Source organism: Platichthys flesus, chromosome 21 (assembly GCF_949316205.1).
Source record: "Platichthys flesus chromosome 21, fPlaFle2.1, whole genome shotgun sequence".
Classification (NCBI taxonomy): Eukaryota; Metazoa; Chordata; class Actinopteri; order Pleuronectiformes; family Pleuronectidae; genus Platichthys; species Platichthys flesus.
The window spans coordinates 20,405,753-20,433,031 of record NC_084965.1 but is presented as its reverse complement, the minus strand read 5'-3'; the positions used below and the strand labels follow the sequence as shown (position 1 = coordinate 20,433,031).

The window sequence follows — 27,279 nt, the reverse complement described above, 5'->3', positions numbered from 1 at the left end:
TAAGTGTAAGTTTATGAACTAAATTTTATATTCAGTAGGCTTTTCAATTTAATTATCCTAAAAAAACAGAATCTCCCCCATCCCGATGGTTTGACCCAACCTGGCACACGCCACCTGTCATCGCCTGTCATCACCTGCCTTGAAAACTTCAACAATGGAGTCGAGTTGAAGTGCAGCAGCAATACTGCTGAAACACGGAGGGACAAGCGCCAAAGAAGGCGAAACCAGAGCAGAGAGCCTTCCCTAAACAACACCGTGAGAGCTTGTGCCTCTTCGAAGGGGCGCTAAAACGTAAAAGTTTTCCGTTGTGAAGTTAATGATTCATGACAAGAAGTCCGCGTCTCTACCGGTACCCTTTCAAAATAAAAGCATGTAATACAAAAGCCGAAATGAAATTGTATGACCTTAAAGCGAACAAATATTTCACAATAAAATAACAAAGACACTTAACCAATATTAACATTAACATAGATTGGGTTATTTACACTTTTAGTTTTTTTCTGTGGGGAGAGATTTGCCAACAGTGGCATTAAGCCACCACATCTTCAGCGATATCTCCAGACAAAACATGAAAGTCATGTTGCTAAGCCACCTGAGTTTTTTAAGAGGAAACTTTCTGAATTCAGGTCATCTCAAGACACGATGTGAAAAGCCTCCCAGAAGCAAGCGGAAACAAGCAACCTGTCAGTATTCTTTTCGATCCTTAAAGGAGATATTTTAAGATGATAAATATAAAAAAAATATGTTTTGAGCTAATCTTTTATTTAGAACTAAGTTAATGATTAATTTTTTGGGAAGAAGTGTTTAGCTATAATTAAGTTCATGAGTTCAGTTTGAGAACATATCTTTATTATGATCCCAAAAGAGGTCACTTTAATTTGATAATTATTTTGATGTGCACAAATCTTTATTTATATTGAGATAATAATAAAAGTCTAGTTATTTGTATATCTTTTTATTTCCAAATAGTTTAAGAGAGACCACTCCAAATAAGCAATGTTATGGAAATTGATGGAGCTTTAAATTTGAATGTGTCTTGTTACAAGGACTAATAAATCACATTACATCTTTCTTTCAACCAAAAATGCATTGCGCTGGTCAGGGGGTACTCGGCAGAATTTTTTCTTCAAAGGGGGTACGTCACTGAAAAAAGGTTGAGAACCACTGGTTTATGGGAGTATGAGCGTATTAGATGTATGCTTTGGAAAGCGAATTCTAGTCCCTGTCCCGTGCACACTCTCTGAAGATTTCTTTAAGGACCTCTAAGTGTTTTGTTGCACAATTCCTACCTACATACCTGCTTCCCCCACAAAGAATGGTGCTGCCTTCACCATGCGTCATAGTACGAATGGCATAAGTTAAGTCATGAGTGAAGAGGAATTACAAATATGGAATGGGAATTACACATCTGGAACACTTATTTATACGTTTAGCCACTATTATAGAAAAAGTACTCTAAATGAAAACAGATAATTACATTATGTGTCATTTTGCGGACGCTTTTATCCAAAGTGACTGACAATTAGTGCATTCAACATGTATGAGGGGCCATTTAGGGGTTATGTATCTTCCCAAAAGACACTTCGGCATTCAGTTGGGAAAGACTGAGGATAGAACCGCCGACAATCTGGTTCACTCCCATCAGCCATAGTTGCCATTAAAACCTGCCATGCCCGGTACAAGATTAGAAAAGAGACATGGAAAGTACCTTAAACTCCAACTCCGGGAAGCATATCTGCAATAGCATCTTCTCAGTGTCAAATAACCCCAAACTGCAATTTATTTTATTTCATACAAAATTCTACATAGAGTTCACGCTTGACATCAAGTACTATCAGAATACATCTCAACAGAAAGAAAAATGGCATTAAAAACCACCAAATAGATACATTTCATAGTTACTGGGCCAAATGTATACAATGGCACATCCTCATCCTCACATCTGCCTACTGCCAGTGGCACCAGTGCTCCCATCACCAACCCAATACTTCAACCATAGACTAGAATAGACAGCCATGAAGCTCAGACCGGACCCTCCGCACTGTATTAACAATACTTCTAACTATGTCAATTGCAAACTATAAATTTAAAAACTAAATATTCACTTATGTATTATTTTACTTTTATTTATTTATTATTTGTATTAATCCGTCCTTAATACATCTATAGCTACTGTTATTATTATTATTATAATTATTATTAGCTAATTAATTAAAAAATTGCCATGACTTTAATTATTATTTATCTTAAATTGACTTAGTTATTTATCCATCCTTATGTTTAATTGTTATATCTTGTTTGGGTTTTGTCTGTCCTGTGTATTTAATCTCTGTCTCAGTCATTGTTGTATTTGTCAAGTCACTATTGTATTGCTTTGTTTTTCACCACTAAGAATATAAAAGGGAGGAGTTATTGTCTCAGAGTTTGGGGAAGCCTTGGTGGAAATGCTAACCCTCTGGTTAGAGGATGACCGCTTTTTCCACTCAGTCACTGCCACCCAATTATGTTATATATGTTATTTATTTTATTCAATGTATTTGAATTATGATTTATTTGCATTCAGATGTCTCACAGATTATTTACTGAATGACATTCTCCATTTGTTGTAATCGGTCAAAATTAACACTTGGGGTGCTTTGTTCATGCAGGTACTGCGGACGTTCAGTGCCTGGTTCCATCACCAGTACTGACAGCCTGCTGACCCTGCTGTTTGTGACTGATTCAAGTCTAGGCACAGAGGGATTTTCTGCCAGCTATGTCTCTATCAATGCTACCACAGGTACAAAATACTGGAAAAGCCTGTGCATTAAGTATAATTTATCAGCAGTTTTTCACATTTTATATTGAAAAATGCCTTTGAGGGGGGTATGACCTTCGTTCATTGTATTTTGTGCACATATTCAAATGAATGTTGATGGGAGGGATCCTATTTTTGAGAGTGATGTCTAAACACGTTTGCCTGCACTGTTGTTGCATTGAATGAAGATTTAAAATGCAAATCTTTACAACTCAGAGTCAGCTTGTTGGTTTATCTAACTTAGACAATGAAAATTTAACAAGAAAATCAAGAGATAGAAACAGCAAGCTTGTCTTCTAAGTAAAAGTTTTGGATTGTGATATACATTGGCTGCAGTGGTCAATTTAAGGAGAGGTAAACAAAGTACTAAACAAATCTCCCAAACTGTGAATATAATAATTAATTTATAGTTTTATTTCTGACCCTTTTCCCACAATTTATTGTAAATTGTGAAATTATTAAATTACAGGTTGAGAAACAAGTTGACTCAATGTTATGCTGAAATGCATTGTAAATCTTTATTTATTGTGACAACATTTACTAATACCTGTTTGTTAGCAGGATAATAGAAAAAACTATACTGTACAGATTGTCACACAACTTGGTGAAAGAATTTGGCATGTGTCAGGAGAGAACCCATTAAACATAAGGGTGGATCAAGAAATATTGTTGATATTTCAAAGAAAAATAAATGTATATTAATGGGACTGAAATCTATTAGTTTGTGCAATTTTCTTCAGATCTAGTGAATTCAAATGTGGTTTCATAAGGGGACTGTGGGGGTATGTGTTGTCTGAGTGTCCTACTTTTTTAACTTGACAGGTGAATGGATCATCGAAGCGAAGGTGAAGTGCTCACTAAAAAATGTTTTATTTTTTTGGGAGAAATAATGATTTTTTTGTGTTCTGAAGACATCTTAGATCTGCACCTTAACTCGTGAAAATAAAAGGCTTGTGTTTATATTTTTGATGGTGTTTATAACAGATCTATGACCGCAGCCACGTAAATTAGAATGTGGAACATTTCAAAGCCACCAATTCAGATTTAAAATCCTGCTTAATCTAGTGTGTCACCAGTTTGAACACTTGATAAAGGCATTAAACAAAATCTCTGATTTCTACCTGAAGACAAATTCCACCTATGCATAAGCATGTGCACTTTCCTGAGAGCTTTAAATAATCAGTGATGCCAAATTGCTATATGAAGATATCTTGTCTTGTTTGTGAGGAGGTTTCCATTAAGAAAACGGAAAACTTGATTTTAAGTAATTTTTTCCGGTAAGAAATCTGGTCTATGTTTCTGGGTGAAGTTTAAGAGGTTTTCCACGACATCAAATTGATTGAAATTCTTTTTAAATCTTTCCAAAGAAATTTGCTATGAAGTAGATTTATACTTTTATCTGGACAAAATTAAAATGCACTTAATGATTTTAATTAAACATTTTTTATTTCTCTCACATCAGATTGTAGTGACACCTTCACCACAACTATGGGGTCCTTCAGTTCTCTCAATTACCCTAACTACTACCCCAACAATAGAGACTGCATCTTCAAGATCACTGTGCAGGTCAACATGCAGATTTTGATGAACTTCACCAACTTTGAGCTGGAGGGTTCACCTCCTTCTTGCAGCTATGACTTTGTTGAGATCAGGTAAGGAATGAATTTAGGTAGGAGAGCTTGACTGTAAATAGAGAAAAGGGGCCTATTTTCACGTGGCAAAATTGTATCCTGAAGTCGAAAGTTTGCAGAGTGATATATAAGCAGCCTGTACAAGGGATTTACATCTGTTATTCTTTATTCAATATTATGTCTGATGTTTAAAACTGTCCTTTGCAGGGATGGTGGTTATGAGACATCTCCCTTAGTTGGTAAGTTCTGTGCCAGTAAGAGTCCTCCAGTGCTTGTCTCCCATAGCAACCGCCTTTGGATTAGATTCCATTCGGATTCCACTGTCACACGTGGTGGATTCATTGCCCACTGGGATGGCTCACAGACTGGTAAGTGGTAACACTGTTCTGATGTTAGACTTTACTCTTTGGACAGTTTAGGCTGAGGATGTAAAGTGTTGCAGTTTAATACAAATGCATAATTTCCCCAAAATAATGTAAAATTAAGCTGTAGGTAAATGAAAAGTATTGGGAGGTATGACCTCCAATGTTTTCAAAAGGCACATAATCACACCTCCAATAAGGACATCCCATAATAGAAGATAGCAAGATGATCACACTTATTTACATTTAGCTATAACATGTCCATTTATTCCTCCACCCTGATTGATAATGATACAAGCATCTCTTGTAGCACAACACAAGAAGATCGTCATCCTTTGAAAAGCAACACACCATAGCTTTTTGTTACTTTTATATATGATAATGGACACAACTATTATGCCTACGTTCTCTGACTGAGAAACAACAGCTAACATTAACCTGGTAAAGGGAACTGTAAATATGCAATTACACACACACACACATACACACACTCATCCACTCACCTACCTTCCAATTTGACAATCCCTTTTTTCCAAGGCTGTGGAGGGACATTGGCAACTACATCTGGGGCATTTTCCTCCCCTAACTACCCCCTGGCCTATCACCCTAATGCTGAGTGCTACTGGAACATCAGGACCAGCCAAGGCAGCCAGCTCCTTCTATCTTTCTCTGATTTCCACCTGGAGTCCAGCTCCAGCTGCTCTTTCGATTACCTTGCTGTGAGTGCCTTACCTCAAAATGTATGTGTTGCATTATAGTTTCAGGCTTAGCCCTTACCTTTATCAGTTTGAATACTCAAGAGAATGTAAGGATCCCTGCTGAAATGCTAGAGGAGAAGTGAAGTTTTTTATCCGAGTACTCATTTGTGAGTTAGTCTTAAAACGAGGTGTGGTTATCAAGATGGTAATGCATCTGGTTAATTAACAATTAAAAATGAATTCAGACACATCACAAATACACATGTGCTGTAGGCCATCAGCCTAGACTGGTAAAGTAGAGCTCACATTGACAGATCTCAAATTAACAAGAGGTGGTATTTTGTGATTTTTCTTGTTTTTCATTTCTGTTTTCTCATGCAATATCATTAGAGTTGTTTCATTTACATTGTCTCCAATTTGAATGACAATGTATGTCTGTGTGTGTTCAGGTATATGATGGTAACAACAGCAATGCTCTAGAGCTTGCTAAGTTGTGTGGCAATCAGCTGCCCAGCATCATCAACTCTTCGACAAATCAGCTTTTCATCAAACTACGCACTGACAGCAGCATCAGCGGTGGAGGCTTCCTTGCATCCTACACCTCTAGTATGAAAACACACTCGCACACAGGCTGGCAGAATAGCGCTAGATGTCTAAACATGCAATACTGTTAAACTTTGGAAGTTTTGCTTTATAAGGTTTTGTGTTTCTGAACTACGTCGATTAAGAATGTTTTTGTATCATTTAGCTATGTAGAGGAAGGTAGAGTAACCAAAGTTTGCACTCAAGGAAAAGTGCTGTAACTTGATGACATGCAGGAAACATGATTGGCTTTTGAAAGGATTTTCTGCTTTAATGATATACTTTTAAAATAGTTTGCAATACAGATGTGAAATGACTTTGTCCATGTTGATCAAGGTTGGTGCAACTTTGAATATACCTGAGACAGCAATATAAATAAATCCAAGATCATACATTTGTCAGAAAACAACAAAAACCTGGCTCAAATGAAATGCATTGAATAACATCGTGTCCTACTGTTGTATGATTGTGGGTTTATTTTTACAGAATGCCTTGGCATGCTAATTTCAGGCCAACATGCAGGAATGGTGGAGTCACTAAACTTTCCCAACAACTACCCACCCAACTCTCAGTGCAGCTGGACCATCCAGGCCAGCATTGGAAACACCATCAACTACACCTTTACTTCCTTTAAATTGGAGGCCTCTGACATTTGTAACTTTGACTACATCAAGGTACACAGATGCAGGCCATTACCATACCATACTATCCTCACCTGTATATACATATATATATATATATATATGTATATACACACACATATCTACACCCTACCCCTTTCTTGTATCCCGTTTCCAACAATCTTTGGAAAATTCCCCTGCTCTAGAGAATCATTATTTTCCTACTATTAGACAACCCCATATGTACAGTCTCAAAAAGGCAGAAACAATAAAGTCGAAACACAAACAAGAAAGGCCAAAATGGACCATTAAATTCAATTTATTTTATCCATTAGTTTTTTTAATTCATTATTACAATGAAATATGACAAAAATTTATATCTTCAGTGATTTTAGTCTAACTTTGAGCCTAACTTTTTATTTAAAAATAGAGAGAAAACGCACCTACCCGTCTACTTTTATGCTTCTAAGCAAGTCTTGCATAGAACAATGTGGTGGTGATGTAGATGCCGAAACAACCGAAGCTGCCAAAACAGTCAAAGTAGCTTCTATATATATGTGTCTATGGTCTATTCTATTTGAATGAAATCTCACACATTTAAAATCAGAAATGTTTCCAAAATACACAACCATATTATTGTGCCCTGTGCTGGTTATCTCTTTGTATTGATTTAGTTGTACTTTCAGTCCATCTAAATCAATCTTCCCTTTCTAGACTTAAAATCTTCACTTTTTAAAGTCCACAATTTTATATGGTCATAGAAATATGTGCGGTTTTGTGTGATGTTCGCCATTCATACCTCCTCCAAATATTTACTGCTCTAGCTCTATGATGGATCTGATGAGAATGCTCCTCTTATTGGTACATTCTGTGGATACCGCCCTCCCACCGCCAACAGCACCTCAAGCTCAGCCATCACAATGGTGTTCAGAACAGACTCCTCTGTGTCCATGTCTGGCTTCCAGATGATGTGGTACCAGAATGGTAAGTGAGCCAGACCACATCAATAAGACACTACAAGCAGAGATCTATATGATTCAAAATATACAACAAATGGATTAAATATGATACACTGCAAGCAAACCTCAGAGAGGAACATCCCATCGACACTATGTAGCCAATCACATTCCCTAATATCATCCGCTCTGCATATTTTCCATTCCTGTCACGAGGCGTTGACAGTTTGGGAAACAGGAGAGTAAATTGGTTTCTCCTCTGAGTTTTTAACAGTCTGGTACTGGTCCTACAAAATTTGAATTAGCGGATCTAGCTTATTCCAGTTACATTTTCCTGGCTGAGAGAGCTTTACCCCAATTAGACACTGAGTATGGAACAGATACCTGCTGACTAGATGGTTGTAAAAAGAATTACCAGACTAAAGACTTTGTTTTAAGGCTACTTTCAGCCATTGATGGCACTGGCTTGTAAAAATCAATCATTGTTTGTTTTATTTCTTGAGTATTATAGTCAGAATTTAGATAAATTATTAATCTTTGTGACCACGTTCCAACTGGTTGATGAGCACCTGAATCAAACTGATACAGATAACTGAGTAAAAATGGTTTGTAGTATTTCAGAGAGGTTTACATGGTGGGTCTTCATCGAATGAAGTGAAAAATTATTACACTGCCTTTTGAACTTATCTTAGTCATTTTATGTACTAGAAGAGATAGAATGCACTACACCCTCCTCTGCAGCTCTCTTCCCACTTGGGCGCCTGGTTAGTCACCCAAATATCAAATAGACACATGAAAGGAAAAAGCAATGTAAAAGAAAGTTATGTCAATGGCCCAAGGAAAATGTCTCTTTCCTGACGCAGAGCTTCTATGCAATGGCAACAATGCTCTTTTTGTCACGGTTTGGTATTTTCTATTGTTAAGGCTCTCCCTCTGTTTGAAGTGTTTTCTGTTTATTTGGTAAATCTCTTTTGTGTATGTTTGAGTTGTTTCATGTTTTCACATTCTGTGTTTTCTGTCTTCACTTCCTGTCGTTGATTGTCTGCGCCAGTCCTCATGTGTTGAACCTGTGTCTAATTGCCCCTGCCTTCCCTGTGTCTGTATATAAGTCTCTGTGCTCCCCTCTGTCCTGGTTGGTTTGTTGTCTAAATGTTTGTCGTGATCTCCTGTGCTTTGTCTCCCGTGCTTTTTGATTTGTCTTGGCTCCCGAGCTCCCGTCCTCTACATCTTTGTGTAAGCCTCAAGTGTTTTCTCCTGTGTGCTTTTGGTAGTTAAATACTTTTACGTGTTAAAAGGTAACCTTTTGTTTAAAACTCTGCAACCTGGGTCCATCTGCTTCACCACTTCCCTGACACTTTTAGTTTGATGGAATCTTCACCCATGCAATTGTTAGAATTTAAGGTCAAGCAGTTGTATGACTTCTGTTGCTTGTTCCTGTATAACAGTAGTTGTTGAGCCTGAATCATCACTGTATTAAAAATATGGACACTTTGACACTTTTGTGCCCTTCGACCTGCAGGTTGTGGTGGAGAGCTCTCTGGAACCAGTGGCTCCTTTAACAGCCCAGACTACCCCAACCGGTATCCAGGAAACAGAGAATGTATCTGGTATATCACCACATCACCTGGCAGCAGCATTACCCTCACCATCCATGAGTTTGATGTGGAGTTCCACCAAGACTGCAGCTACGATGTGCTGGAAGTAAGATTCAAGATACAATAGTTTATTGTCATGTGCACACCTATTACATTTAGAAGTCGCTGGCAATGAATACTGGGTCACAGGCTCTCTTTTAACAATGTTCAAAATATTACACAAGCAAAAGCATATATGAATACAAATGAATATAGAATGTGGACCTTTCTCACTCAGTTTTAGCTCTGGTTCTAGTGTACCCTAAATAGTTCATAAAAACTGTTAAACTCTTCAATTTTTCTATGGTGAATTCATGTCAACTCAAAAGTGACATGTAGTGTTCAATGTTCAACTGAAGGCTAAACGTAGCAATGGAAGTGTACTTGTTACTTTCTGAGGATGTTGCTGAAAGGAAGCATATAGTACAGTATAAAGTGAAAAGTATCGGTCTAAGGATAGAACCTTTTGGAGCTCCATGACTAACTTTTGTGTGAATGGAGGAGTCATTGTTAACCTTAACAAACTGGAATCGATATCATAAGTACAACTTAACCAGTCTAGTGCCGTTCCTTTAATCCCTACATGTTGTTCAATTCTATGATCTTATGATCTTATGATCTATGGTTTCTTATGATCTATGGTCTTATGATCTATGGTTTCAAATGCGGCTCTAACATCTAGCAGGACAAAAATAATGCCACTAAAAGGTCATTAGTTACAATTGTTAAACACAGTAGCACAATAAATATGTAATGGACTGCTTTTTAAACACTGTTGTAGTTGTAGCCATTTGACCTTCATCTGTGACATTCTCTAAGGTGTATGGTGGCCCAGACCTGTCATCCCCTCAGCTATCCAAACTCTGCAGCACCACATCTAACCCAATACAAGTCTCTAGCACTGGTAACCTGCTCACAGTGCACTTCAAGTCTGATGCCTATGTCAGTGGTCGAGGTTTTAATGCAAGCTGGGCTGAAGTCCCAGGAGGTAGGTGGAAATGATTGTTCGTCTGTGCCACACAATACTACACATTATAGTAGGAGGTATACTTTTGAGAGGGTAGAGTGGTGAACATAACATTTTTATAAGTAAAACCTTCATAACTGTCCGTGAGGAGGCATGCAAACTACAAAGTGCCAAATTGTGTTGTTAGAAAGTCAAAACTGCAAACTAAAAAACGACAAAACAAGTAATAGAAAAAGTTAAAATACTTTTAAAAGCAATATTAACAAACATTAAATGATATGTTAACATTTCATCAAATTTTTATTCATATACCTAGTACTCCAATGCCCTCATTTTAATTTATTTTACACCTATCTATGACTATAAACATTGTCCCTCATCACTGGAACGGGGTTAAAAGGGACCTTTAAGACTATAAACGATTGGAATGTACACATAGGCATGTAAGTGTTGAAAGACAGAATAACGGGCTGCTCAGATCTATGTGAGGGGGAAAGCCAGGTGTGCCACCTTCATATTTTTATCTAATGCACCTGAAGTTTTCTGCTACTGTTGCAACTACTTTTACTAAGCAGCCAATACCAATTTTCCAATTAGTGGTTAGCATGGAGACAAAAAAAGTGGCACTGCACTGATTTCACACAGGTATTGGAGTTGAATGGATTTTTTTGTAAAAAATTATACATAATATTTATTTTCACTATTTACACATGTAGTTTATTGTTAATTATAGTAATTATTAATAATGTATTGCCCTGTTGCCTATTGGTTATGTATTGTGGTCGTGGTAAGACAAGAAACTAGGTATGCGCCAGTGGCCAGTGTTGTGCACATTGTTAATCTCTTGTGAACGCTGAACTGAACGAATCCCTTCCGTGAGAGTGATCGTGAGCTCATCTCATCACGTTTTATGATACCATTCTTGAAAAATCATCATCGTATAGGAAGGCCATCAGGTGAAATTAAGCAAATGAATAATGAAAAATGAGTCTTCAACATCTTGTGTGCGCTCTTTACAACACTTGAGATGTGACACATACAGCCAGGACTAAAGTGACCGAAGAGATCCGGATTCATGATCCGACAACATCGATTAATAACTAAATACATGATTGTAGCTTTGTCATCTCTATCATAACCTTCCCAATAAAATAATTTGAAAAAATGAACTATGAACGTGAACAAGTACAAAAATTTAAATGTCGCTCCTGCCCCTTTAACACTGAGTCCTGTTGTTCACGTCACGTTACATGACGTCATAAACTACAGAGGGAATCAAACAAAGACTTTTGACAGGTCCTAATAACAGTGTTTATTAGTTAAAGTGAAAGCAGGTCATTAGGAGTGTATTGTGATACAAAGTGACACAGATCTGACTGATCGCACTCTCCATAACCTTTAATAAACTGTGTTTTAATACAGGTTGTGGGGGCCCAGTCACTGCTCCATCAGGGGAAATCCATTCGCCGTTGTATCCCGGCAGTTATCCAAATAATGTGGACTGTTCCTGGGTCATCAGTGTAGATTCCCACCATCGTGTACACTTCAATTTCTCCGACCTGGACATTGAACATCATAGCAACTGCTCCTGGGACTATGTGGTTGTAAGTAAATTATTTTGATTCTGTAGATGACAGCAACTGTTTGACCTTCTGGTCAAGGTATGTCAAGGAAGGGGAATGTAGTATGTCTGGCTAAGTGTGTAATTTACAGACTGAACCAGCCTAAATGTATATTAGGATGATGGTCATTACCACGTTTCAGTACATTGAGGCTTTTGTAATTTACAATACAATCTGTATGGATGAGACAGGGATGATGGAAAATGCCATATTCTTCAAAAACCGCCAACTAGTCATCTGTGAAGCAGGTGCTCAATCTGCTAGCTCAATTGAGTTTGGAAAACAAACCACCATTGATATTTCGCTGTTAGATTTAACTTTTTAAGCATCATTATACTTTTCTGCACTTAGATGGTCACCGCTTTACTTGTCAAACCAGTGCTATGACACTGGTTCAGGTGTCTCCCATTTCTCTTGATCATCTTGAGATGTATCTACACCTTGTCAATTCAATGCATATCAGAGCGGAAAAAAAACAAGCCCTTTGGGTCAGAGACATGTTGAGGCTTAGATATGGGAAAGGTTATTAAAATCGCTGTTGCACTAAAGGTGCATTTGAAACAATGTTTGGAACAATCTTGAATCTTCTGAGAGCTGGTGGCCAAACTAAGCAATTGGGGGAGAAGGGTCATGGTAAGAGAGGTAACCAAGAACCTGATGGTTACTATGGCTAAGCTCCAGAGATCCTGTGGAGATTGGAGAAACTAAAGGTATTCACATTATTTTATTTCAAACTGAATGTGCTGAAGAGTGAAAATTTGTAGCAGTCCAAATATTTGTAGTGTCGACTGTTAATGCAGTGAATTTTAAGCCAGGTTTTCCAGAATCATATGTCTGTCCCTCTGTAGGTTCATGATGGTCCAACCATATCATCTCCTCTTCTTGCCTGTGTGTGTGGCACCAGTCTTCCTCCCTCCATTACCAGCACCCAGAATACCATTACTGTTCGCTTTCGGTCTGACTCCAGTCGCAGTCACCGTGGGTTTAGCGCTCACTTCTCCGAGGGTGAGTATTCTTTACATTCAGTTTCAATCACTTGAGCATGGGTGAAATTTCCCCCATCACTTCATCTTTTAATTCATCAGTCCTATATTCAGATTGTAATAATTTCAAAATATAACAAGGCTTGCCTGCAGTAATGTTAACATTAGCGTACACAAAGCACACAACTGATCTCAGACAATAAATATGAAAGAAATACGAGATCACCTTATTTGCACTACACAAATATCCAGAGATCAACTTTGTTAACAAAACTGAATAACCTATTTCTTATGTATTGTAACTAATAGAATATGTTTACAATGAATTTGAAAGAAGAGAGAAGCCAAACTTGAATCTCAATTTTACATTCAAAATGTAAAATTAACGTGTAAAATTAAAAAATTAAATTTTAACGTGTAAAATTAAATAATCATTTCAATTTCAAAAGGAGGCCCTTTTGAAATTGAAATGATTATTATAAGGGCCAGAGCACCTCCAGTGGTAAGCCCTAGTGAAATTGTAAGGATTATTCTGAGGGTAGTGAATGGGCTTTTTGAGGGCTTCAACGTGCTCAGAAAGTTTCTAAAGTTTGCAGTAAATTAGAAAGAAGTGAATGGGCTTTTTGAAATTAGAAAGTGGTACAATTTACGTATTATTTGGAAATGGGCTTGGCAAAATGTTTCAACAGCATCATCTACGGAAAGCCCCCTCAGATGGCTTTCACCAAAAACACAATATATTTATTCAGTGCCCAATTTGGCCATATTCCACATTTTTATATTGATGTACTTGTTGTAGAGCTTTCATCAGATCAACGTATAATTTAGATGAGTGTCATCACAACAATATGGAGATCTAAAGTTATCAAAATCTCAATTTTTCATCATACCGTGTGAACGTAGCGTGGCATCAAAGTTTGATTAAACACCATCAAAACACGGGCGTCTGTAGCTCAGACATATTTGGTCCAACTGAGTCCAAACTAGACATGTAAGACAAAAGTTGCGACTTGATGACATCTACATAGAAATCGTTACTTAAAAATACAGTGCCCCCTGGCATCAACAGAAAATGTTTTTGGAACGTATTACACTTGGAAGTATTCCTCCGCCATTTTGGATTTAGTGGCCATTTTGGTCATATTCTGCATTTTTACTTTGACATACATGTCTTGGGGCTTTCATCAGATCAACTTCAAATTTAGATGTGTGTCTTCACAACAAGATGGGGATCTAAAGTTATTCGAACTTTTACACGCCATCAAAACACGAGCTTCTGTATCTCAGGCTTATTTTGTTCACTCAAGTCCAAACTAGTTTCATCAAAACAAGATCGATATCTAAAGTTATTGAAAGATCGATTTTTTGTCATACCGTGTGGCCGTGGCATGGCAAAGTTTGATTAAACGCCATCGAAACACAAGCTTCTGTATCTTGGACATATTTGGTCCAATCGAGTCCAAACTAGACATGTAAAACAAAAGTCACGACCTGAAGGCATCTATAAAGAAATCGTGACTTAAAATCACAGCGCCCCCTGGTGGCACTAGGAAATGTCTTGTTTTTAATACGTCTTACACTTGGATGTATTTCTGCTCATCCACTTTGCAAAACCATGTCAAACTGTGTCAAATGGGTCTCTAGACATTGATAATGAGGGCATACGATTACTGTGACTTTCCATCATTCAGATTATTAATGGTGTGGCATCAAATTCATCAGCTCGCCATGACACAGGAAATCGCTGTAACTTCTGTGTTCATGGGTCCAGCTCTCTCAAACTACATGTGTGTGTTAACATCCCCCCCTGAAAATATTATATGGTTTTAAGGAATGGGCGTGGCAAGAAAACTGACTAGTTTCCCCTAAAGGGCTGCCCCGGCACTACGATTGGCTGACATGTACAAAAATCGATTGAGGCATGTGTCATTTCATAATAAACAAATAAGGTTCTCGGATAGATATGCTAGACCAAACAGAAAGGCCCGCAATTTTGGCTTTAGTGGCCATTTTTGCCATATTCAAGATGGATATAAAAAACGATTTAGAGATCGGTTTTTCGTCTCACCGTGTGACCGTGGCGTGGGATCAAAGTTTGATTAAACGCCATCAAACACGAGGTTCTGTATCTCGGACCTGCATGGTCCAATCGAGACCAAACTAGACATGTAAGACTAGAGTCCCGGACTGATGACATCTACACAGAAATTATGACTTGAAATCAAAGCGCCCCCTGGTGGCTACAGGAAGTGACATGTTTTATACTTTGATGAACTGCTCCTGGCTGCTTTACAATATACAACTCAAAAGAGCTCAGTCAAGTCGTTGGATCATGGTCAGAATTGTAAAATTTCCTCAAACCATGTTAACATTGATGTGTGGCAAAGGATTTTCCTTCGCCAAAGGACACTATGTTGTCTTAACTCCAATGTGAATTGTCCTATCACTACCAAACTTCTGTCACATGATAAGAGTACAAGCCTGAACAGCTCTATGTGTCAATGTTTCCTCAGTGTCATAGCGCCACCCACTGATTCGCCATGAAACAGGAAGTACTTTGTTAATCCACTCTGCATTATTCATCCGGCTCCAAACTACTGATAGTAGTGACCATAGCGCCACCTACTGATCAGTGTGAACATTTCTTTGTGGTAGCATTGTCCAATTGACACAAAATTGCTCACGCTACATCAGAGCGCCTACAGATCTATATGTCTGTGCGTAATAATAGTGAAGGCGCCACCTACTGGCAACAGGAAGTATGCTTTGTTTTACAACTATCATTCGATTTACTTACCATTTTCACAGTGTGATATGCTATTCGAAAGCGTGGACCGTAATGAGCAATTAGCAGGCAAGGATCGACATCGCATGACGGACGCAGGAAGTGAAGCGTTTAACTTGAGTGCACAAAACGCATGCAACGCGGAGACGTGCGCTTGGTCATCGATCGTTTTCTCCACCGACCGCAACAGGCTTCAACATGCGGGTGCTCAGGCCCGCCAGTGCTACAAAGTAGCCCTAGTTTGTTACTGCATCTACTCAGCATTGTAATGAGACATTAATCAGTTCACATAATATTCTCACCATCATAAATTTGAATTTTTTGAGACAGAGCTAACACTCTGAAATAATGAAACACCAATTATTAAGAAAACAGAAGCGTTTGTCTCATTCAGACCTTCTACAGTAATTCTCCCTCTGTAAGTCTGTTTCGATATATAAAACATAAAACCCACTGTAAGTGGGTCAAACTGTTTGACCTGTTCTGTTGGATGGTTGAGGGTTGGAGGAAGCTAACCATATCATTTTGTATGTTTTCAACAGCCTGTGGTTCAACAATAATTACAGACAATGATGGTGGGGCCATTGCATCACCTCGGTACCCAGCACCATACCCAGCCAATCAGAACTGTAGCTGGATCATCAGAGCACAGGAACCATGTGAGCTGCTTTAATCAAGGTTGACAAAAGCAAAACTATTGTTGTATAACCGATGTTACACATTAAGTGTTGTTTTTTCTTTCTGTGGCCAGTCAACCATGTGACCCTGTCATTCACGGACTTTGAATTAGAAATGATATACTCCAACTGCTCCCATGATGCTGTGGAGATCCTGGATGGAGACAACTACCAGGCACCATCTATAGGTAGTTTTACTTTTAGTGGGTGTATGTGTATGTGCTTGCGCGCTTGTGTGGATGTGCATGTGTGCGCATTTTGCAGTTGAATACAACAGGTTGTTCATTTACATGAAAATCTCAAAGGCGTTTAAATTTAATATAAATTTTTGACAGGGCGCTATTGTGGCCCTGAAATACCTCACCCGGTGACATCCTTCAGTAACTCCTTGGTGGTCAATTTCATCTCAGACCACTCCGTCTCCAGAAAAGGTTTCCGAGCCACCTACTCGGCTTCCACATCTAGTAAGAGATACCAGGATACCATGCTCAGATCTAGAAAAATATATTTATTACTGAAAATTACAAAAATCACACTGTTACCATGCATATACACTAATATTGAAAGGATCTCCAGTAAACACTCTTTTTACCTCCTCTGCTCAGGTTGTGGAGGAGATCTGGTGATGGAGAGTGGTGCATTTAACAGTCCCAACTATCCAGATGCTTATCCCCCTAATGTGGAATGTGTGTGGACCATCAAAAGCTCACCAGGAAACCGTCTTCAGCTCTCATTTATGTTAGTTTGAATGTGGAGGTTGATTCTTGATCTCAGGAGCATATCTCTGATTAAATATTATTAACTGAAGTTACTTTAGTAGGAACATCTGTCAGATGGTGCCCTCCTTGACCTATCTCAGGGTAACTCTAACAGTCACCTGACATCTTCTGCGTATGAAGGAGACAGAGGTTTTAGTCTGCTCATAGAGAGCTGATGCTGTCTGTTTATTTAGTTCAGATTATACACTCATGACACACCTGCACTTTGAAAGCGGCAAACGGAGTCCTCTTATTTCTGGTTATTGTTACTTCTTGGCTATGTTAGGGCTACCCTGTTCAGCGAGAGCTTGTTATGCTGTATTGTGGTCTATATTCATATATATATAAAATAGGTGTTCAGTTAAAAAATATCTCAAACAGATAATGCAGGAAATCGTCAGGATTGATTGGCTGGATCAGATTCAAATCATATAATGTTTTATAATTTATGTTGGTTGAGTAATTTGTGCTTGGTTTTGCACATTTTCATCCCACTTTAGCTTTTGTTTTTCCAGAAACCATCAGTTCTTACCTTTGAAATTATTTCTTGGTCGGGGAGTAATAATGGTTAGATCAATGTCCAGTGTCATCAGGGTTACGACACTGGGTAATATGTATATAATATGTAGAGCTTGTGTGATGCAATCGCCAAGTTGATAATACTGGCTACTATTAACTCGGCAAAGATACAGTATATTTTTTTGGCATAAACAGTATGCTGGGCAGTATCAGCTATCTATTGTTCAGCATTTTCCGATGTCACATTACATAATTCTAAATAGTTTCTGACCAATAGTTTTATTGACTAACAATCCAGCTTAGGTCAGAAACTAAATATATAACTTATTTTTTTATGGCATATTATTGATATGTGAAAGGCAATTTGAGTGTTTTAATTAGTGATTGACCTCATAAACCTCAGCAGAGCCATTGAAAAACAAACTGAGCTGCATAGTGATTGTTGGCAGAGGATGAAGATGAGATGATGCTGCACATTAGTTAAATGGCTTTACTTTTTGACTTTGCAAATAATTAATCCGTGGCTGATATTTTGCTTTTACAAGATACTTAACCACTAACAATCTTTCTTTGTGTTTAGTATCTTTCACCTGCAGGGAGACTCTCACTGTATTAATGACTACCTAGAAATAAGAGAGGGCAACTCCACTGGATCTGTGGTTGGTTCCTTCTGTGGGAACTCGCTGCCTTCCAACTACACCTCTGTGATTGGTCACATCCTGTGGGTGAAGTTTGTCTCAGATGCGTCAATTAGTGGAGAAGGATTCAGAGCGACCTTCTCACACTGTAAGTGTAAACACCATTCATGATCTTGTTTAAATTCAAACTCCTGAGCCACAGCCGCCCCGTCATACCATGCCACCAACACATGTTGGTGTGTATGGTCGGCTGTGACTCAGGAGACAGAGTGGGTCGTCCACTAACTAACTAACCAGATGGTTGGTGGTTCTCCGCCTGCTCCGATCCGGGTTCCAAGTGTCCTTGGGAATACACTGAACCCCAAATTTCCCCTGACGGCTGTGCTGGCAGTGTGCAAATGATGTTTGATTGAAGTACTTCAAATACATGCGCTGTGTGAATGTGTCAGTGTGAATCGATGTATGACAACATTTTACTGTGATGTGTGATGAGTAGTCATCAAGACTAGAAAAGTGCAAAATAATTATAGACTATTTACCATTTAAATGTTCCATTCCAATCTTCCTAATTCTCCCTCTATCCTTTTTCTCATTGTCATTAGTCATCTTACTGAAGTAACAGCAAGATCTGTTGTAAGATGTCTGTTTATTCAGTAATTACATCTGGTCAATAAATAACTTGGTAGGTCAAATTTTATTAGAGAGGGAATAAGAAATCTAACCCTTGACTTCCTCACTTTTTCTCAGTGTATGGTAATGATCTGATGGGGGAGTTTGGCCAGATAGCATCCCCACTGTATCCCAGAACATACCCAAATAATGCAGACTACTACTGGACCATCACTGTAGAGGGAGACAGCTACATTCAGATCCGTTTCTTGGACATGGATATTGAGGACCAGTATGAATGCGTCTATGACCACCTCAAGGTAAGATTCTGCATGCTGTGAAATCGCATTGTAACCTTGATTTAACATATTTATTTTACAGTCAGAATGATGCTTGTGCCAGTGTGTCTCAGGGGTATTAATTGTTTCATGTGTGAGACATTGTGCATTGCAGGTGCTGTCTGACTCATTGCAATCTAACTTTTACAGCAACTGTTTGTAACAGGACAGACTTTTCACTTGAGCACCAGTACTTTGCTGTAGATTCAGAAAATGTTTGAGTAAACAAGCTGATAAATTAAAGTTTAAATGAAATCTACATACAAATCTATAAAAGTGGTCAGCCTTTAATATTCAATTAATATATACTACATATATATCATATTCTTCACCTGTTGGACAAATTTAGGACATTGTGCAACAGGATCACTTAAACTGTTTTACCTGTAAACAGTGTTGACAGTCAAGTTTGCATAATGTATCAGAGAACAGAGCCCCGATGACAGCTCAAAGAGCTGTCCATAAATTTGATACTTTTTTTATTCTGCCCTCAATCCTTGGTTGTTTCCAGATCTTTGATGGCTCCAGTGTTCATTACTATCCGATCGGAACATTCTGTGGTCTGGATTTGCACCCTGCCGTGAGGAGTTCTGGCAGCACTGTCACCCTGCAGTTCAAATCAGATTCAGTGATTGGAGGACGAGGCTTCCTTGTTGAATGGAGTGCAGTCCAGGACTCTGGAGCACCACCCACTATCTCACCAGGTAAAACAATGACATGACAATTAGTTCTTCTCCAGAGAATTGGAGGAAAATTTCAAGGTAGATGGTGGTGACAGAGCTAGACTTGTAGCCTAACACAGGTTTCATAATCACAATTGCCACATTGAAAGGCAACTTATATACTAAACATGTGGCCATGTTCTCCTTTAGTGATATGAAATTTCTTACAAAATTAACAGTAAAATTTGAACAGCCGTAGCCTGGTATCTCCAAAATGCATACAGAAACAGTTCGTGTTTTAGGTCCCATCGGTTTAGGAGCACACAGCATGCTCATAAAACACAAGAATAAAGACTTGCAGCCACGAAATATACTTCAGGTCATGTTTACTAACAAACACAAGCTGTTATGCAGTACCTGTTTAAGATGCATGATACATTTATTTTACTGTATGCCATTATTCAATTTATGTTAGCCTACATACAAAAATGATTCCTACAACTAAAGAAATTAGTTTTGACCCTCATTTTGTGCCCTTCAGAATTCATGCAATTTCTGTGAATGTCTGCATCTGTGTGGACAGCCTGCAAAAGTATACTGCTTCGCACCTTTAACCATGAACATCCCTGTTATCACACTGAATATGTGGCCCCAATAAGAGTAATCAACTGTTTTAAAAATCTGATTTCGGAGTCATAACAGGGTATTTCAGGAAAGTAGAGCTCTTGCAGTGAATGCTTTAGAGCAGAGGTCTTTAGCAAGGGGTCCGCAGAGGTATTGCAGGGGGTCGCAACATTTTTTGTTGATTAGACAATTTTTTATATTTTAATTAAAAAGAAAATCCCCACAATTTAAATGTCTTTAAATTGTAACGAACGGATAAATGGAGGCAGAATACATTATCTTTTAGTCAGCAATGCACACACTGCAACTTTATACCTTGCACATGTTTAACATGTTTCATAAAACATGAATATATGAACCTGGGTATCATTTGAATAGCTTAGTATTGAATGCACAATAACGGTGAAGACCCCTGCTTTAGAGTGTAAGCTATTAACTGTGTGCATATCATCCAGCCTTCCAAGAAATGTTTGTTTGTTGATCATTTGATGTAGTTGACTTAGTAGTTGTGTAACATACATTTGTTTTAAATATTCCCACAACACTCTTTTAAAACCAAAAGAAAGGTTAAACAGCCAATCTGTCCGGGAGAATATTAATAATATGTGTTGGAACTAATGCAGTTAGCAATGTAAAATGTACATATATTCCCATTAAGAACTAAGGTGTTGAGTAAATATCCCCTCTAAAACAATGCAATGTTTGAAAACACCGCCCTCAAACCTTAGAAGACCTGACAAAATTGCCAGTGTTTACAAAAACAGCCCTGAGGCAAAAGGAAACTTAATGGATTTTAAAAATGTTTTAAAAGGCTGGCAAACTCATTGAGATCCCTCTTCCTTTTCCTCCTTAAATGAACATCTCTTACTGACTGAACCTTGTTCAGAGGGTCAGCAGCATCATCTGCACTTTCTGACTACTATACAGTATTGAGTAGAGTAGTTTCCCTGCTAATTGAGTGAAGTGTTGACGTTTGAAGGAGGGTGACATTTTTTCACTCCAAAGTTAAGGTTTAATAAGTCAGTATTGCATGTGTTCCATCTTAGAGAACCATATTTGTGTGTGTTACTGTTTTTCAGGTTCATGTGGTGGAATGCTAATGGCAGGAGATACTCCTGGCTTCTTCTATTCTCCTGGCTGGCCTGAAGATTACCCACTGACCCAGGAGTGTACTTGGTTAATTCGTTCTCCAGACTCGATTGTAGAGTTTAACATCTTGTCCCTGGACATGGAGGACTACCCCAGTTGCTTCTTTGATAGCCTGGTTATTAGAGACGGTAATTTATGAAAGCCTTTTCTGTAGACCTTACCCTGAGCAAATCACGAATGGAGTTGCTGAAATAGATTTATTGAAAGCACCATGCCCCTGTGGTCTCATTTGTGCATGTTTTTGTTTCCAGGTGCAACCAGTATGTCCCCTGTGCTGGCTACTGTGTGTGGTCGCGACCCCCCAGGTCCTCTCCACTCGACAGGAGATTCCATGTTCATTCACTTTTCCTCAGACAGCAGCGTCACTGGCCGTGGCTTTACTGCCTCCTACTCCAGAGGTCAAGCACCAGAAGCAAATTAATAAACGTCATAAACAAGGTTCTATTAGTATTGTAAACAAAAGATATGGTCAATAGGGAGTAATGGCAAAAAAAACTTGACCCTCAATAAGATACAGATAAGATATTTGATTGATCCCAAAATCATGCACACACGACATGCAGAGTAGGGAAATTTGTCTTCTGCTTTTGTCCCATCTGGTGAACATCACAGGACACACAGAGCAGTGGGCTGCCATGCACAGCGCCCGGGGAGCAGATATTGGGGGAGTAAGGTGCCTTGCTCAGGGGCAGTTAGACATTGGAGGTAGGGAGAGTGCTCTTTGGACTTTGGAACAGATCCGGGTGTTGTCCTGGCAGGTATGTTGTATTGTCACCGTGAGGAATCGAACCAGCGACCTTCCAGTTCGATGTCCGTAACTTTCTGCCCATAGTCCAATTATTCTGTCACTAGTCCACCGCCGCGACAGTTACATTTCTTTTCCCACACATTTCCAGTCAAACTACTACTCTACTACTGTTACAACTCTACAAAGGCAATAATTACCTTAATAATAATAATCTTGATTATACTTTTGTGTCTTCAGGTTGTGGTGGTCTTTTGCATGTAGACAGGGGTGTGGTGAGCAGTCCTCACCACCCCCAGAACTACACGCCTGGTCTGAACTGTAGCTGGAATGTGATGGTGACACCTGGCTTCAGGGTTTCTGTCACCTTCCAGAACCCCTTCCAGATTCAAGGCTATGGAAATGGGTGCAGCTCAGGAGACTTCCTTGAGGTAAACAACATATTGAGAGCATGTGTGTATGGTTACAGGAAGGCCACTTACTGGGCCCATGAACGTTTAACCCTCAGAGCCTTAAAATTTGTTTCTGCTTTCTTCACCCTCATGGACAAAAATTGTATTCCTAAAACGTCTATAAAATGAAATGTATTAACAGCATCATCAGTCCTGATCATAAATACAATATATTTATACAATTTCTGTATTTTAAACTACACATTTGTTTACATAATACCACATTTTTTAAGTAATGTAGTAATACATTGATAATTTCCATGAACTGTATGATAACAAGTTTTATTTTGGATGGTTGTTACAGCTTTGCATATGACACTGGTATGCAGCAACATTAATGTTTTTGAATTATTAGCTTTTGTGTGGTATCACATTTAAAATAAATATTCCTCTCATAACAGTGCTTCTTCCCGAAACTGCTATAAAAATTGTTCTTTGGGTGGCTTAATTCTTTTAACCAACTTCAGCCCTGTTCGAGAATATAAAATTGGGCATTCAACTGTATTTGTCAGTCCTGTCACCTGTATTTGTTTGGCAGTGTATTTTATACCTTTTTATGTAGAAGGTATACTGTAAATTCTTTCGGATTTGCGGCGGTGTATGTCAGCTCCTCTGTAACCTTTGGATATAACATGATCTGTATTGAGTTAAATTGCGGTGAGTTCTTAAGGTGTGGTGAGTGTTATTACACTATGTCTTCCCCTCCCCACTAAAAAGGAAACTAAAAAAGTCAATTGATACAACTACATAGTCATTTTCCGACATAATGCGCTTCCTGCAAGTCACTGTTTCTTGTTAACATGGTCCAATTGCAGTCTCGTGTGGTGATCCTGCAAAAAAAATCTGGTTATGGTGGTGTCGGGAGTGTTTCCTACATTTAAAGTAACTCATTGACTCATTCAGTACTGACGCCGGAGTCCTAGTTGGATGTCTCAGTCACCCCAAGTATAGGTCATGAACCATGCCTCCTCCATGTTAGTGTATGAGACATGGTTCCAACCAAAAAGGCTTAAAATACAAAAAAAAAAAATATTCACACTGATGTTATACTAATGTTGTTAATCATCCTGATTGAAACCTGAGACTTCCTTGTGATTGTGCAGGGGCATGTGTTGGTGGAACCGCAATACCTTGATTCCATTCATTGATATTTACTGTGCACAGTCTGGCTACAACTGGCACAAAATGCCAGTGTTTTTTACACATAATGTTTTGGCTACATTTCTGGATAGTGGGAGGAAGTGGATATCCTTCATATACTGTACATATGCTCTTGGTACATTGTTTGTCTGTTTTTAAATAATTTGTGTTTCTAAGATCAGCTGTAGACCGGTTTTGGTCTACGAACAATTTGTTAATAAGACTGGTCTCATGAACAAATTGTTCTTTCTCCTTATCAAACAACTCTTCCCATTTATTTGATGTACATGCAACTTTCTTTTCTGTCATGCTTTTTTATTTGTCTGAAGTCTTCGATTCACTATTCACGATCAGCAATTAAATTGTTTATTTAGAGTTATTATTCACTTGCTGGTGTCTCCAAAGCTTAGGAATGGTCCAGATGGCTCTTCTCCATTACTGGGCCAACGTCGCTGTGGTACAAGTCCCCCATCCCTTCTCCAGACAACTGACAACCACCTCTTCATTCACTTCATGTCGGATGGCAGTAATGAGGCCAGTGGCTTTGAGCTGATCTTTGAGGCCCACAGTCAGGGTACAGCCATCTCACTTATACTTTTTCTCCACTCACCAGTATTTTATTGATGTTCTGGGTTGATTGTATAAACAGGTTGTTTTAGGTGGACTGTTCAAAATTTCCAGATCGATTTTAGTTCCATCCACTCCTGAAATATAAAAGGAGAGATCCTCGAGCCACCAGCCTACACCAGCACTAATTGGGCCCCAACTAACTTGAGTTTTAGAATACTGTTTTCACCTGATGTCCATACTGGGCTTTCAAGCTCCAAAAACTGAGACTCTGGTGCTGATTTAGTTAGAAAACTCAGCATTTTGGGTAGAAAGTGAGACTTCTGGAAATTATGATGGAGATGCCCACATTCTCCTTGTGATTTTGATCTTATCAGTCAAACTAACCCAAGTGACATAGTGCAGGAAGAGATGTATGGGGTGAGGAGTGAATTTGAAATTACCACAATTTTCCATAAAATAAATCAGCCTACCATGATGAAATAATTTAAAAGAGAAAATGTATGTATTTGTTTTTGAGGAAACGTACAAATCTGCTCTGTCTCCCTTTCTGCAGCATGTGGAGGCTTCATTAAGCTGAATGACAATGACCCTCCAGGGTACATAAGTTCACCTAACTATCCTCAAAACTACCCCCAGAACATTGACTGTATCTGGGTCATCACTGTCCCCAATGGAGAAGCTGTCCAAATCGACTTTGAGGATGAATTCTACATTGAGCCCACAGCCCAGTAAAGCTGCTACTTTCTCTACTTTGTTATTTTAAAATGTATGCCTGCTTAGATTTAGTGTTTTCAAAGTATACTATTGTGGTGGACATATGTGATAGACAGAATTCACCAAAAGATGTGGTTTACACTATTTGATTTGCACTACGTGGTTTGTATGATTACACACTCTATAAGGAGCTGTGGGGTTACCATGGTAACAAGTGCACGGGGGGGGGGGGTTGAGAGTGGATGTTTTGGTGACAGCCGGAAGTTCTCTATAGCTGTAAAATAAATAAAAAATTAAATAATAAAACGGACACCCCCACTACAAAATCATGAGATTTTGTTGCACTGAAGGATCTGTCTTAAAGGTTCACCCAGGAATTTCACTCATTATCTACTCAGCCCCATGTGGAGGGGGGGATGAGGATGTCAATAATTGTATTGGATTCTGCTTTAACAAAGTTTCTTCACCAAACCCTTGATCGGCATAGGGGTGAGTAGAAAATGAGTGAATTTTCATTTTTTGGGATGAACTATCCCTTTAAAAACCTTCTTTGGATAAAATGCAGTTTTCTCAGTTATAACAAAGAATACCAGGGGCTGAAACTGTTGGGTAGAGATAATAGAAAGGTTGATAAACCAAATTAAAATATAATTTTATGACAATTAATGTAAAATATCATTTACCAAACCCCTTAAATTACAATCCCTAAAATTTATAAAAAAATGCCACTTGACCGAGAAACAGACTAACTGGTGTTCCTTCATGCATTTCACAGATGTATGTATGACTACTTGGAGGTGCGTGATGGTTCTATAATCAATGCTGACTTTATTTCCCGACTGTGTGGCAACACCCGACCATCTACCCAGCATTCAACAGGTTCCTCCATGCTACTCAGGTTTCGAACTGACACCAGTGTCACACATAATGGATTCAAGGCAAAGTACTCAAAAGGTAAGGTAATCACTGTTATCTCACGCTGTACTAACTACGACTCAATAATTTATATAATATTAAAATAATAATAATAATATTTCTTCCTGTCTTAATGTCTTAACTACATTCATATGTTTCTACATTTTTATATATTTGTTTTATATTCCTTACTCTTGCTGCCTTTTACACTTAAACACTTTTTATTTACATTGGGACCTCACTATGGAGCCCGCCATGACAGAGGCTTTTAAGATTTAATGAAGACTACCACAGGTTCTCTTTCATGTTTGGAAGGGGAGGGTGAGGTGAGGGGTATTCAGCTGCAGTTACTGAGTGCGTCTTGATCTTCCTAATGTTGGCCACATCAAGTCTTTCACATTGCAATGATGGTACACATTATTTTGCACCGTAAACATGAGTTTGACTCTTTATTATTCATAATCTCTCTCTCTCTCTCCTCTCTCGATAGATAGATAGTAAGACATAGATGATATATACATATTAAATTGCCTGCATATCTCTGTTAGATGGTAGCACTGGGAAGAAAACAGGAAAAAGAAAGAAAAGAGATTAAATCAAATCCTACATATGTTTGTCTTCATATGTTAGGCTGTACTAATGCTCTGTTTAAATAATAGATATGTTAAATTATTATACATGACTTTAAAGGTTTTCTTTATTAAGAATTAAAAACAAAGTCAAATACCAATGGCCCTACTCTCATTTGATATCTCTAATCCCCAACAGCAACATGCGGGGGTACCTACTTAAGTCAGAATGGTATGGTCTACAGCCCTGGCTTCCCAGGGTCCAGTTATCCTGACATCTCCAACTGTGAGTGGTATCTGGAGGGACCAACAGGGCACTACCTCACCCTTAGCTATGGAAACTTCAGCCTGCAGACCAGTCAAGGATGCTCTGCTGACTATGTTGAGATCAGAGAGTACAATGCCTCAGGTGCAAACAATTTTTTTTTAGCAAAGATAATGTGCTTTTTTAGAATCTATATGATTCCTTGAATGTACACATAAAACGGACTGCATTTATATCACACTTTTCTTATTGAGGTTTGACAGCGCATAACAGGTAACAGTGCATACAGTAATAGAAC

The 27,279-nt window shown here is 38.5% G+C and overlaps 1 protein-coding gene across 1 annotated transcript in view; it reads left to right on the top strand.

Annotated features, from left to right (window-relative positions):
* Nucleotides 1-27,279, top strand: part of cubn (cubilin (intrinsic factor-cobalamin receptor)) — a 74,656-nt gene that overhangs the window by 24,462 nt on the left and 22,915 nt on the right. Inside the window, exons 22-46 of the mRNA XM_062379719.1 lie at nt 2,649-2,779; nt 4,260-4,449; nt 4,636-4,796; nt 5,328-5,509; nt 5,938-6,094; nt 6,557-6,744; nt 7,515-7,674; nt 9,166-9,347; nt 10,100-10,268; nt 11,670-11,851; nt 12,718-12,874; nt 16,180-16,296; nt 16,389-16,502; nt 16,650-16,778; nt 16,920-17,052; nt 18,172-18,377; nt 18,977-19,158; nt 19,688-19,880; nt 21,542-21,739; nt 21,863-22,009; nt 22,597-22,787; nt 24,354-24,522; nt 25,072-25,246; nt 26,008-26,186; nt 26,916-27,125. Coding sequence (XP_062235703.1) covers nt 2,649-2,779; nt 4,260-4,449; nt 4,636-4,796; nt 5,328-5,509; nt 5,938-6,094; nt 6,557-6,744; nt 7,515-7,674; nt 9,166-9,347; nt 10,100-10,268; nt 11,670-11,851; nt 12,718-12,874; nt 16,180-16,296; nt 16,389-16,502; nt 16,650-16,778; nt 16,920-17,052; nt 18,172-18,377; nt 18,977-19,158; nt 19,688-19,880; nt 21,542-21,739; nt 21,863-22,009; nt 22,597-22,787; nt 24,354-24,522; nt 25,072-25,246; nt 26,008-26,186; nt 26,916-27,125 — 4,202 coding nt within the window. The remainder of the gene's footprint in view (nt 1-2,648; nt 2,780-4,259; nt 4,450-4,635; nt 4,797-5,327; nt 5,510-5,937; nt 6,095-6,556; nt 6,745-7,514; nt 7,675-9,165; nt 9,348-10,099; nt 10,269-11,669; nt 11,852-12,717; nt 12,875-16,179; nt 16,297-16,388; nt 16,503-16,649; nt 16,779-16,919; nt 17,053-18,171; nt 18,378-18,976; nt 19,159-19,687; nt 19,881-21,541; nt 21,740-21,862; nt 22,010-22,596; nt 22,788-24,353; nt 24,523-25,071; nt 25,247-26,007; nt 26,187-26,915; nt 27,126-27,279) is intronic.